The sequence below is a fragment of the Tasmannia lanceolata genome, unplaced genomic scaffold (assembly GCF_043159265.1).
Source record: "Tasmannia lanceolata isolate RefF3 unplaced genomic scaffold, GAP_Taslan_0.1 ptg000012l, whole genome shotgun sequence".
Lineage (NCBI taxonomy): Eukaryota > Viridiplantae > Streptophyta > Magnoliopsida > Canellales > Winteraceae > Tasmannia > Tasmannia lanceolata.
In genome coordinates, this window is record NW_027518689.1 from 41,545,001 (window position 1) to 41,559,272 (window position 14,272).

General features: G+C 37.9%; 1 protein-coding gene across 1 annotated transcript in view; it reads left to right on the top strand.

Annotated features, from left to right (window-relative positions):
• Window positions 1–10,790, top strand: part of EMB2804 (tubulin folding cofactor B) — a 28,719-nt gene extending 17,929 nt beyond the window's left edge. The window contains exons 8-9 of the mRNA XM_077392611.1: window positions 1–9; window positions 10,563–10,790. The exon at window positions 1–9 is cut by the window's left edge and continues 61 nt beyond it. Of these exons, the coding sequence (XP_077248726.1) occupies window positions 1–9; window positions 10,563–10,610 (57 nt within the window). The 3' untranslated portion in view covers window positions 10,611–10,790. The remainder of the gene's footprint in view (window positions 10–10,562) is intronic.
• Window positions 10,791–14,272: the final 3,482 nt, after the last annotated feature.

Sequence of the window (14,272 nt, forward strand, 5' to 3'; positions counted from 1 at the left end):
AAAGTCAAGGTCTGTATATGACTTCTGACTAGCAAAGTATCATGCTTTATAATATTGGTGGTAATACTTCTGTAAAGTGGTGGTGCATGTTTGGAAATTGTAGTTAATGGTAAAAAAACATGGAATATGTGTATGCCATTGTGGAGATCGAGGTAGCGGTGGGATGAGACCCCGCTACCTCGATCTCCACACTCATACTTCTTTTTTAAGCCTATATACTGAAAATTAATGAAATTGCAGAAAATATGAAACGAGTATTGTTTAACTTGCTCTTCTATTAAAAATTGACACCAAGCTATATCTTCCTTTTTGTTGTTCCATGTCTCCAATTTGTCCACAAAATAAGTCTATCTTAATTCATGGTGCATTGCCCTCCACTTCATGGAGCATTGCTCAGACCAGACAAAGTCAAGGTCTGTATATGACTTCTGACGAGCAAAGTATCATGCTTTATAATATTGGTAGTAATACTTCTGTAAAGTGGTGGGGCATGTTTGGAAATTGTAGTTAATTGTAAAAACTAAAAAATCATGGAATATGTGTATGCCATGCTTCTTTTTAAGCCTATATACAGAAAATTAATGAAATTGCAGAAAATATGAAACGAGTATAGTTTAACGTGCTCTTCTATTAAAAATGCAGAAAATATGAAACGAGTATAGTTTAACGTGCTCTTCTATTAAAAATTGACACCAAGCTACGTCTTCCTTTTTGTTGTTCCATGCCTCCAATTTGTCCACAAAATAAGTCTATCTTAATTCTTAACCCTTTGGCAATTAGTTGAGTCTAGCAAGGAGCTCTATAATTATGGTCACTTCCTTGCTAGGAAATATCCAGGAATTGAATAAGTAGTTTTTTTTTTTGAATCTTAGGAAATAACTAGCTGAGTTTATTATGCCAGAAACTTCAATATCCTGAACTAGCAACATGTACTAAAATTCAGATTGCTGAAATTTCTGTGGCGGGATAAAACCAGCTGTCGTAAACTTAGGAATTTAGACTGAACCTCCAGAATTTAATAGATAATTCGAGATCCCTAGATGAGAAAATAGCACAGAAAAAGTGGGATGCCAAAAATTTTCTTTGCATAAAGCTTCAATATTGTCCAAATATCAGCTTGTGAACACCCTTTGAAGGAGCAGCAAAGGGAAGAACAGGATGAACTGCCTCTAGTAATTCACAGGGAGAGACTTTACGAATAAATAGACTCCAAAAACCCATCCTCAGTTCTGATTGTAGGCTGCAACTCGCCTGGTTGAAGCTGGAATCACTAGTAATTGCCAATCAGCCATGTGGCAGTGAATTCCTCCCCAGGCATTGTTTGACTTATATACCGATGTCAACAGAGGGTGCCATCCCAGTCAGATACAACCTTGGAACGAAATATTAGGATTATACTGTCGGCCATATTGGCTGATATATATCCATTTTGGTCTAGGCCGATACATTATTTAAGGGCTGATATTTACTGATATGGCCAAAAATAGTGCCGACATGGTCGATACATATGGGTTCGGCCTTCAGCCAAGATGACGACCGATACTGATATTTTGAACGATGGGTATAACCATGTGGCCTGCAAATTAGCAAGAACTGGAATAAATCCATTAAACAAGAGTTCCGGAGCTATTTGGAGACTCCTTAAGAGTGGGTTGGGGCTGTAATACATAGAGTTCCAAGTTTGATCAGGAGTTTGGGTAGTTTTAATTAAGTTTTAGGAGTTTAAACAAGAGTTCTGATGCTATTTGGAGACTTCTTAAGAGTGGGTTGGGGCTTTAATACATAGAGTTCAAGTTTAGTTAGGAGTTTGGGTAGTTTTAATTAAGTTTTAAGAGTTTTGCTTAGATAGGACTTGATTTCCTATGCAATTTGCAATTTCTGGATTTGATTACAGGACAATTACAAATCCTTGTTGAAGTGTGCTTATAGGCAGACTTCATGTAGGGTTTAAAGTTATTAAGGATTTTATGGAGTTAAAGTTGATTTAGGACAGTAATTGCTGAGTTCAATTCAGTAACTTCAATTTTTAGTTGAAGGGTCTATTTGGACACTTTTTTTTTTGAATAGTAATATTTTGACACTTGTTAGGTGAAGTTTCCATATTTTTTTAGGTTGTAAGAGCTTTTATATAAGTAAGAAGGGGGTGGCCACTCCACACGAATTTCTTTGAATTTAGATCTTTTTCCAAGATTTTCCAGCTTGGCCTTTTCTTCTCAAGTTACTGAAATTTCAGAACTTACGTTATCTCTCTTGCTGCTTGTTCCTCTTCAATTGTGCTCTAATTGCAGTCTTCTTGTTTGGTTGCTGCTTTTAAGATACATAAGATCCATTCCTTCTCTTAATATTGGAATTCATAAATTATATTATGAAGTGAATGCAGGTGTTGTGATTTTTCATCAAGTTTGTGTCTGTGAATTTAATTTAGAGCCCTTATTTGCATCATTTCCCGTTCTCCTACCACCAATCTATCTCTAATCATTCAGAAATTAGAAATTAAAATCTTACCAGCTGTATTTGTTTTCTGATTTAAACCCAGAAATTACAGATTTTCACTCAGAAAACTCCATTCTTCCTTATTTAAATTTCTTGTTGGAGAGTCAAAATGCCGACCCCAACTAGTTTGGGACAAAGGCTTAGTTGAGTTGAGTTGAGAATCAAAATCCAACCAAGTGGTCCTGAAATTCATGCGAGAGCCCTTCTTTAAAGAGATTTCTTCCAAAATTTGGGTGTGCAGGACATCATCTTCACCTGAATAGGAGCTCCACAAAGCCTTAGTTGAAGTCGTCACAAAACCCAGTAAAAATCGTTATAATCTCATATCAAAACGACAGGGGTCCTAAGTGTTTCCTGACTCGTCTGACAGTGCGTGGGTCACTGCTGTTGTCAGCAGATGTCATGCTGATGTCAGAATTCATCTGCTTTTGAGTGCTAATATATTAACTCTCCCTCTTTTATTTCTTCTGAAACAAGTCTTAATTACCCTTAGTGTAACCCCCCGGATAATTCCTGTTTCATTATTTCTCTAGCAGAACCATCGAACTTGAATTTCAACATGTATATTATACCCTTTACACCCAACCAGACACTTTTCTTTCAATTAATGTGACCAGATCTGTTGTTTCATTCCTTTTGGGTGCTTCCACTTCTTTTATTAGTATTTGGGATGAGTTAATGCTTCTTTTAATCTCTTAGGGCCCGTTTGGTTTGTAGGAAAGGTCTTCCCACCCTGGAAAGGCTTTTCTTTTCCTTTCCTTTACAGGGAAATCCTTTTCGTCGTTTGGTACATCAAAGCTGAAATAGAAAGTGTTTTCCTAGAACAACATTCCCTCGTTTTGATACCATATTATTTGGAAAAAAAAAGGCCCATCAATAAAGTGATTAACAATAGTGTTGAATTGTTATATGATGTTCATGTGAAGCAAAGTATACTAGTGGGGCCATTAGTTAGATGATCAGATGATCGAAACTATTCATCTGCTTGGCCCTACCGTGGACAGGCAATCTCGTTAGCCATTGATTTAGACAATTGATATCGTCCACTAGTCGGGCAAAGACCATCTCTAATGCATAGGTAGCGTTTTTCCTAGAACAACATTTCTCTCTCTCTCTCTCTCTCTCTCTCTCTCTCTCTGATTTCACCAATTCATTCTCCTCTTATATGTTCTGCAATTATGTCTCCTAATCCATCAAGTTTGCTTTCAAATCTGAGCCATATGCTACCTTATGTAGCTCCACTTCCAGTCCAGACTCTCCAGGCATTGACCTGTTCTTCTCCATCTCCAAATTCAGCCCCTCATTTTCAGTCCATATGCCCTGCGGTGCAGTCTCTTTGTCCATCAACTTCGCCTTCATATCTATGATATCTGCCTTGGTTTGCTCTAGCTCTGTCCCCTGTTTAGCTTCTCTTTGGTTTGATTTGGATTTTGTAAGCTCGACCAACGTACAAAATTGATGAGAAAAGATTGCAAACATACAAAACTGCCGACACCTAAATCATGCATGCTTAAAACATAGCAAAATGGAGATGGTATAATTATAGGAGGAATGCTAAACTGAAGGATGTCCTTGTAAAAAATCAGCGACAAGGGCACCCCCATTAGACCGTCTCACCAAAGTGCATTTATTATTCACTCGAGAAGAGACCACTTCAGGTAAGAAGGATTTCATTAACCACCTAATGGTTATAATAGTTTGTTATATATCTTAGTTAAAGGCTTCCCAATTTGCCTCTATGCAATTTGTTAGGGAACTAACGTTTTCTAACTAATTTCGTCAAACATCCTCCCCTGCAATTTATAAGTATGATAAGGTAAAGAAACAAGACTTTCTCTTTTTGAAGTAGAACAAAGCTCATAGTCAATTTGTTCAGAGAAATTAGTTTCAAGAAACAGATGAATAAATTCATGGAATGGTCTTCAGGGTTCTTTTTTTCCTTCTAGGGTTTTAGAATTTGGGATTTTATCTACCTCTGGATATGGAGGAAGAGAAGAAGATTTATTGACCTATTCAGTAGCCATAAGACCGAGGGGGGAGTGGGAAAAACTGCAGAACAGATAGGTTTTTGGAGAAGGAGATGATTAGAGAGAGAGCTGTTGGGGAAGAAGATGACATGGGTGTGGGATTTAAAAAGACAGTTTCACACAGGGCAAATGGGTTTCCGTCCAAGCAATTCAGACTTCAAGACACCTAGAGAGAGAGCTTTGGGAAATGAAAATCCAGCTACAGCTATAGCTACAGGAGAAGAAATTGATAAATGAAACTTAAAAGAAGCATAAAAAAAGCAGTTATAAAAACGAACAACATTACGGTGTTTTGGAAAAGCATAGAGCAGCCACCCACGAGAGAGAAGAGGGCGCCCGACACTTCTTTCCATCTTGCATCTGAGGTTTTAAGCTGGAAACGTTTTAGACGGTTTATACGTGTTTTGGTTTCTAGATGGAAAGGCCTTTTTGCCTAAGAAATTCTATCCTTGTACCAAACAAACAATGGAAAGAGGCAAAAACTTGGAAAAGCCCTTCCTTTCCACCTCTTTCCGCTTCTTTCTTGCAAACCAAACAGGCCCTCAGGATTTATTGTGGAAAAGACTTTGATAGGAGACAAAAAAAGGTTGATGGGGTGAGATGTGGAAGATCGTACTCCTTTATTTAAGGCCATGGGTAAATCTACGTACAACTGAGTAGGAGAAGTCAAAGAAACCGAAGAAGTGGACACATCATAGAGGCAAGGGAACATGAGAAGAGAACCGAATTATTTGATTGATGAGCAATCACTTGCTCTTTAGGTTGTCCCTTTCACTTCAACCTTGCACATCCTTACCCCTTTCGTTGCTACTTCCTATTTTCTTTTAGTCGCTTTTCTATCAATAGACGGAATTGGAATAATGCAGTGTTTCACAACTCGGACTCAGCCAAGAACTTGGCCAAGGTAAAAGGGAGTTGACTTGGGTGAGTCAATGATTGACGCGGTCAAATTTTCATTAACTCAGTTGAGTCAAAGGAGTTACGATTGACTTCAAAACTTAGACTCGGTTGAGGACTGAGCCAAGGTAAAAGGAAGTTGACTCAGGTGAGTTGACATTGACTCATGGAGTTTTTAAACAATGAATTATTTGTCAATATTTAATCTTGAACATTGGGGTTGTTCTCTAGGCAAATAAAACTAGTGTTTGTTCTCCGAATACCTCTTCTCCCTTGGGTTGTTCTGGTCTGGATATCTGTTTGCCGGAGGATCAACTTCCGGTGGCTCAGGGGTGGCTTTCTGGCGAACCCTCGGACTCTAGGTTGAGTTCAAATTTCAAATCTAATCATTCAAACCAGCCGTCTTTGCCGCCCAAGGATGCGTCTAAGTTTCGCCTCGAAAAAGGTGGTGTGGGACCTACAAATATGATTACCAAGACAGCTAAGCCAAAATTCGCTGTCCCTAGGCGAAAAGCTGCTTGGATGGACTTGCCCATCAAGAATTCCAAGTCAGTTGACTTTGATTATCGAGCCCATGGCGATAATGTTTTAAAATCCTTGGCTAGGGTGCCAAGATCAAAAGAAAATCTTCTTATGAATATTTTGGAGAATCTCCTGGTTATAAAATTCGGATCAAGGAAGAAACACAGCAGATTGGCTAAGTTCCTAAAATTTTATTCCAAATCTGCCAGGAGTGGCTCCTCTTATGGATAATTCAGTAATTCTGGCCCCTGGGCGGTTATAGATCTGATTTCTTGAGATTGGGGGGTCTGGTTATTTAGTACTTGCTTTAGTCGGGAGACCATAGTATCAAAAGCGTATACGGGTGTCTCTACTATCTTATCTCCTCGGTTGTTGGGCAATGGGTTATAACTTCTATTTATTCAGCTTGCGTCTGTTCAACGCTTCTCTGTTCCAGCATTTCTTTCTAGGGGCGGATGGTTCAAGGCTCAGAAATTGGCATTAAAAAGTCGTACCTTAGTACAATATTTTGAAGAGAAACAAAATAATAAGAAAGAATCCCTTGGACTTTCCTGGTTCTATCTGTCTTTATCATTAACAAAGGAGGAATGGAAAATCCCGGTGATTCAGGAGAATCATCTTCTTGTTCTGGAGGGCGTTGTAGACAGTTATGCATGGAAATCATGGGTTTAGAAAACCTCCTTAAGAGGCTGAAATCGATGATCTACAATGAGTTAGGCCGTTCACTTGGTATAGCCTCTGCGAGTTTTCTTCGATCAAAATCACCCATTTACCGTTACTCGCAATGGAAGAAAGGGTGGAGAGGAGATAAATCTAGGAAGCTTCTAAGACGGTGGGCTTCTGGATGGTGGAAGAAAGGATCGTGAGCAGAAAAGATCCTAGATTCTTGGATCGGATCCCGGATGATCTTCTCCTTGATTTGCCGGATCTCCAAATCCAACATATCGTGGAGGTGTTGTAAAGCGTTCCGCTTAGGCGACTTGTCTAAAAGTACAAACTGAATGACTATCTAGATGGTGATGACAAGTTTGTTTTTTGAATGCTTTGCCTCCCTCAGGATTTGTAGAAATAGGAACGGGACCTCAAGACATAAAGGATTTTGGTGAGGCATCCTAAAGGCTTTTAAGGGGTTGATGCAAGGAGTAGAGTACTCTATGGGTTTTGAGAAAGACTTTAGTCTTAGGCCAGAATGGGGCGTATAATCTACACATAGATTGGAGTAGAAAGCAATAGTTTCGATGTGGCACCTTTTGCTGAAGTTGATTTCTGGGTACTGTAAGGGGTAATGGACTTTACTTTTAGCCAAGGAGATTGTTCCTAGGCATCTCATACTATGTAAATCTGGTGGGACTACTAGTCCCCATTGTAAGTTTGCTAGTATGAATATATTTGTCATTTTTCAAAAACAAATATTTAATCTTGAACAGTAGGAGGGACTACTCATTTGATCTGATCTTGCAAGATAAAATTGAAAGGAAAATTAAACTGGGGTTTTATTGGTCTAATTAGATGACAACATACAACACCAATAAAAAATTTGGGGACGATTGCAATGCAACCATTTCTTAAGGAGGATTTCTTACATATGGGCTTCGGGTTTGGACTCAGTCTTGGAGGCCTGTGAATTTCATTTTGGAGATTCTTGGCTTACATAAGGTGACCTCTCTATTTTTTTTTCTGGATTCCTTGGAGTGCCAAGAATGAGGTGGGTTCTTTTCCTAGAGAGCGAGTTGATAGAGTCCCTATCCTTATTGTAGTGGGTTGTACTTTTCCATTACCTTTGGGGCCATCTCAGCCTCTGTCAGCGTCGGCAAACCTTTGTCTATTTAAACTGATAAATTTAGTATTTAATTGCAAGAAGCCTTCAACTCTTCCAGATTTCCACCCCACTTCAAATTACTTCTGAAATTGACAACTGAATATGTCACAGATTGCTTACATAGTTGTGTATATTCTATATATTACAGCATGACCCAAAAAAAAAAAAAATACTGAAAACTCTGGAACTTCTTATTTGTAGAAAATTAATCTAGGGAAATGTTATCAGCACTACTGTATTTTGATGAGGGCACTCCTCACTTTATTAAAAGTACGGTATGGCCCTCACCATAGGATGATCCAAACCGTCCATTAGATGGGTCACAGCCTAAGTAGGTTGTGCCCCTAAAAATCATTCCCATAGGTTGATTCTAACCCTCTGATCTGAATGTTAGCGGGTTGATCCTAACCCTCTATAGATCGGAGGGTTAGGATCAACCTATGGAAATAAATTTTGGGGCACAGCCTATTTAGACTGTGGCCCATCTAATGTACTGTTTGGATCATCCTATGGTGTGGGCCATACCATACTTTGAATAAAGTGAGTAGACCTGGCAAACGGGTGGGTCGGGTCAGGTTACCCGCGGGTGCGGGTCAAAATGACCCGCATTCCTACGGGTCAGCAACCCAGGTGACCTCTACCCAGTGCGGGTGGGTCGGGTCGACCCGCTGGTTACCCGCATTTTTTTCCAAAACAGTGTTTTTTTTGGGGCGGTGATAAATTCACCCCCTTCTATGTATGAATTCACCCCCAATTTTCAAAATGTATGTTACAGCCTACACCATAGGATGATCCAAACCGTCCATTTGATGGACCACAACGTAAATAGATTGTGGCCCCAAAAATCATTGCCATAGGATGATCCCAACCGTCTGATCTATAGAAGTTTCCATATTGTGAGTCCCTCTTTATATCGGAGGGTTAGAATCATCCTATGCTAATGATTTTTTGGGCGCGACCTATTTACATTATGGCCCATCAAATGCACGGTTTGGATCATCCTATGGTGTGGGCTGTACCGTCCAATCGTCCATTTTGAAAAATAGGGGGAGTATTCATGCATGGTAATGCCCATGAGCTACTGGAAGCTGGGATGAGGTCTTGAGTCGGTAAAGCCCATTTTTGCAAAGTAACAAATTAGTGACAGTAACAAATTTATTTATCTAAGTGTAAAGATAAAAGAATAAAAAGAATAAAACCGCTTTTGTTTTGGCTTTTGATCATATGATCTTAACCCTTGGTTTTTTCTCTTCTTAATAAAAATAAAAATATTAAAAAAATCCACAAAACCCACGAGTTAACCCGACCCGACCCATGTTTTGGGGGGTTGGGTGACCCGTGGGTTGATTTTCACGGGTCACTAAAATTCCAACCCGTACCCCGCAAATTTGCGGGTGGGTCGGGTAGACCCGCGGGCACGGGTCGGTTTTGCCAGGTGAGTGCCCTCATCAAAATACAGTAGTGCTGATAACATTTCCCTTAATCTAATTTGGATGTAAATTCAGATACATTGTAGACCTTACATGTAGTTATTGGCGATTTCTCAAAAAAAGTAGTTATTGGCTAATTTTCCTCGTATTTTGCACATAGATCTTAATTTTTTTGTATCCTGAAAACGATCCCTCCCTAAACACTAGACAACTCCAAAATTCAATGGGTATGTTAAAAACATAACTAGTCTTAAATATTTTTTTTAGAAAAAAACATAGCCAAGCTAGTCTTAAATACTTTTCTGACTATATACCTCTGATGCAAAATAACTCAGTTCTCTTAGATGCAAAATAACTATATACCTCTGATGTCGTGGGAATTATACTTGTCCTAGTTTCCATTATAGTTTTAAATTTCTATTGAAACTGGTACATGACGATTGAAATGTTACTATATCCATCCCGCTGAAACACACACCGGAACTGAAACACATACTGAAATGAAAGCCATGTGTGTTTGTGGTATATTATATTAGTATGTGTTACGTAATTATATTTATATGAATTGCACATGAAATGTGATGTATAAATATTTCTATGAATTAAATGTGACATGTGGTATGTACAGAATTATCAGACAACGCATGTCACTAGGTGTAAAACCATTACGTATAGTTGTCTTGCTTATATGATAGTTTCTAGTGTGAATTTTTTCTTATTCTAACATTCCCTGAAGTTTCATCTCAAAATTCTACCATTTGCATATGTTTCCATACGTTTTCACGATTTTACAAGATTTCCACTAAAATTTCCAACCGAAACTAAACATTTCCATTTCCGTGGCGACTGAAACTGAAACTTAAAACCATGATTTACATGCTCTCGAGCTATAAGCAGCACAATGATGCAATATAAACACTATACATTGCTCCATGTTTGAAGTAGCTAATAACCCAACACCTACTTTAGACAACCAAAAGAACTCTGCATCTTTTCTAAATATTTACGTATCTTCCAGGTACATGCGCTCACTAATACCAGTGAAGTTCTTACCTGAATCAATGTAGATAATCATCTATTAAGGTTCTACATACTGCCAAACAGAAAACAAAATGCAGAAGCATGAAAATAATGATTGATATCGAACAAGCTAGTTTAGATGAATAAATCCGAAACTGAAACAATTAGTAAACATCCAACAAGATAATATGATTGCACCTTTCTTTAATCATGAAATAAAAAGTTCATTCAGGTCTCAATTGTTTTGTAATCTCATGTTTCCCTATTATAAAATCAACATTGTTTCTACTCTGTATTGAACTGATCAATTCTTTGGAAGTTATATGTTTTTAATCATGTTTAGCTGTTTTTCAGGTTGGTGACTACGCTGAACATGATCCCTTTGAGGAAGACGAGATTTGAACCGGTCATGAAAGATGATTTGCCGTGAACATGTATTACAAATTTACAAGTCTTTCCTAACGTTTAAGGTTTCTTTTTTCCTCCTACTTTGATTTGTACATTTATGGATTGAATTCATATCTGCCATGAATGCTCAGATTGAAAATGCAACATCAATTCACTATCCTTAGTTTGTTGCCAGTTCTTTCTCAAGCGAAGAGTTATAGAATGGTGACGAAAAACACTCTGGGTTTTAAAACAAAGCTGAGGCATTTTCCTGTGGAGAGATTGGAAAGAAAAATAGCACCTTGAAGGAAGAAATGCTTATCCTTAGGCCCTGTTTGGATTGCAGGAAAAACAATTCTGGAGGAAATTTTTTTCCTAGGATTTTTTATTTTATTTTTACAATTTAGAATGAAATGATAAATTCCATGTATATCATTATAAGTTACGACTACTGATATTCCCACTATCATGTTTTGATAATTGGACAAACTCACCTTGTCTTTTGTTATTTAACCAGCTGTCAAAGGCTATTATAATTCCCAAAAAGCTCACAGCAGCCAATTAGAAGGGGAAAAGACAAGGTGAGTTTGTATCACTGTCAAAACATGGTGTTACAAATATTAGTAACCTAAATTAGAGGTCACTTTAAAAAAAACTTGAACTGCGGTGGTTCAAATCGCTTTTTTTTTTCCACATGTAATCAAACAATGGAAAAACCTGAAATTTTGGAAAAGTTATAATTTTCCAAACTATTACAAATAATTCATGCAATCCAAACATGGCCTAAGGGGAAGGATTACACTTATTAAGGCAGCATTGGCAAATCTTAATGGTTGTTCTTTTCACGGCAGAATCCTAAATAAGGCTTAATGGATCAATGACCGGGGATCATCTGGTCAAGGTGCTCTCAACATTATTTGGCAGGAGCTATGTTGCATCAATACAGATAAGAGTATCGGAAACCGACACGGGTATCGAGTGTTGGATTTGGCAAACCTCAAAAATAACAATTCGTGGATTTGCCAAATTTTTTTAAACAATTCTTAAATTAATTTTTACATAATAATATGGTTATAACTTATAACAATTAATTTATTGAGTATTTTAATAATATTTTGTTTTCATTTAACAAACTTAATTTTAGGATGTGTAAAACTTAGAACATATGGTAATTGTAAAGTTGTGGTATTCCGAAACAACAGATAAAAGAGATCTAGAAGTATCTCAGAGAATCTTGAAGTACTGGAATCCGATAAGTGTCCGACACGAATTCTTCGCCCATCTAGAAGAATCCATGTAACATGGGGCAGGAGTGAGATGTGTCCGACACGAGTTCTTCGCCCATCTAGAAGAATCATGCAAAATGGGGCAGGAGTGACGCCTGTCGTTTGGATCAAGAATCTGATGGGGTCCAATAAGGCCACGTTTGGATACCTCATGTTTTTGTATTTGTATTTGGATTTGAGTTTTGGATACAAAATACATCAATCATGCTCATGTTGTACGAGAGTGAGAGGGAGGGAGAGAGGTACGTAGGGAAGGACTTCTCGCTGCTGCTGCAGCAAAGTCGAGGGGCGGTGAGGGTGAAGTTACTTTTGCCACAAATGTTGCTTGCAGAACAGTTATGAAAATCAGATTTTTTTTACTGTTATAGCTGATTTGGAAAATCTAAGGATCTGATCCAGTTCCAAATCTCAACGCAAATGTGAAAAATCCAAATCTAAATCTTGTGGGTATCCAAACGTGGCCTAATTGTCTTCTAGGAAGAACATAAAAGTGACTTTCTTTTTTAGCATTTTCCTTTCAACGTAAATTAGTCATTTGATATGCCTTTGTTGCATGCTCAGCCTGTCGGGTGAAACAAAAACAAACCTTCAGAGATAGAAAAATTCAGCATGTCCCTGTTCCTCGTACCTTTGCCTCAGCATTCTATTGTTGTCTTGTTGCTATGCGTCTTGTTGTTATGCTTTGTCCCCTCCATTGTTTGAGGTGCTGTGGTTATTGGGTAGAAACAAATGAATATTTGGTTTTTTCTTTGGCTAGAACTGGCCCATTAAGAACAATGATAGAAAGAAATGACTGGTATCTATGTTATTGTTTATGGTTAGAGAGGCTTAGAGTTACTAAACCACGGCCCTGTTTGGATTGCAAGAAGGAAAAAGTTTCTTTCTTAAATTTAGAGGAAATTAATATGATTATGATTAATATAGATGGATATCATCACGAAGGTCCTTCTAAATTAAAATTGATTAGGCTTGGTTCAGGCAGTCTGTTTGTTTGTAAAGAAAAATCTAGGAAATTTTAAAAATATTTTTCATTTCCAAACGTTTCCAGAATATCAGTGCAATCCAAACAGGGACTAATTAAAATATGAGAACAACCAGAGGGTCACAAGTCACTACCAGGATCAAAGCGTAGTGACCTCACATTCTCCTTATAATTTTTTCATTTAAGTAAATTGTTTTCTACAATTAGATTATAAATTAACATGCTAACATCTTTCTGGAGATTCTTTTTGGGAGATGATATTTTCACGTCTGCATTCCGTGCAGACTCTCTTGTAACCTGATTTGATGTGAAAAGTGGGCAACTTTATGTCAAATCACGTTAAAGGGGTGTGCAAGTACTGCAGGGGTGAAAATATCATCATGCTTTGTTTTTTGTTTTTTTTAATCAAAGATGTGTCCCCACATTGAGAGATCTGACGTTGGCTACTTTATCCTTGATGGTTTAGGTACTTTGTGATACCTTGGCTACTTCCTTGATGGTCGTCCATGTCCTTGTTAGTGACATGACTGCTCCAGAATGATTATGCTCCCTATGGTAGGCACAGTATTCTTTTATCCTTGTGATTACATGTGAGGTGTAGGAGAGTAGATTAGGAGCCCACACAGGACTTCATCGTCGGGCACCATATAAAATCTCCATTTTCATTAGGTTCTTTAGCAAAAAACTTCCAGGAAGTATCCCAGCAAAATAAAAATCCCATGTTTGGTTGACCGGACTATGGTGGGAAAAAAAATACTTTGTTTTGTTGCTTGAACTGTTGGGAAGAAAAAAAAAATCTTCTGCAAACTTATTTTTGGTTCCTGGGAGTATTTTTTTTTCCTTCCTGGCGTTTCGTGCGGGGTTATTTTGGTTCCTGAGATTATTTTGGGCCCACCAACCAAACGTGGGTTTCCTGCGAAAATTCCATAAAAGTCCCAAGAATAAAAAAAATTCCGGCAACCAAACGTAAACATTGCAAAAATAAAGAGAGGGTGTCCTTATCAAAATAAGAGGGAATGAATATTATTTCCATTTATAATGTATGAGGAGGATAAAGGAGTGTCAATGTCATCTATGCATACCACAGGTTTTAGACAGTGTCCCTCCTTTGTTTGGCCCATCCTTGATATTTGATCCTACGACAGCTAAGAGGCGCATCAAATATCGAGTTGACCCACGTAGTACACTGATTATCTCTTTATATTTTGGTAATATTTAAGGCCTTGTTCGTTTGAGATTATGACCACTGATTTTGAGCTCCCAACCGATTATTGCAGTAAAAATTACATTAATTTTGACTCCAATAATCGGCTGCGGGGATTACAATTGGTTGTCACAATCTCAAATGAACAGGGCCTTAATGGGGTTTGTTAGGCAATTCCGTGAAAATCCATTTCCTGCCTCACTTT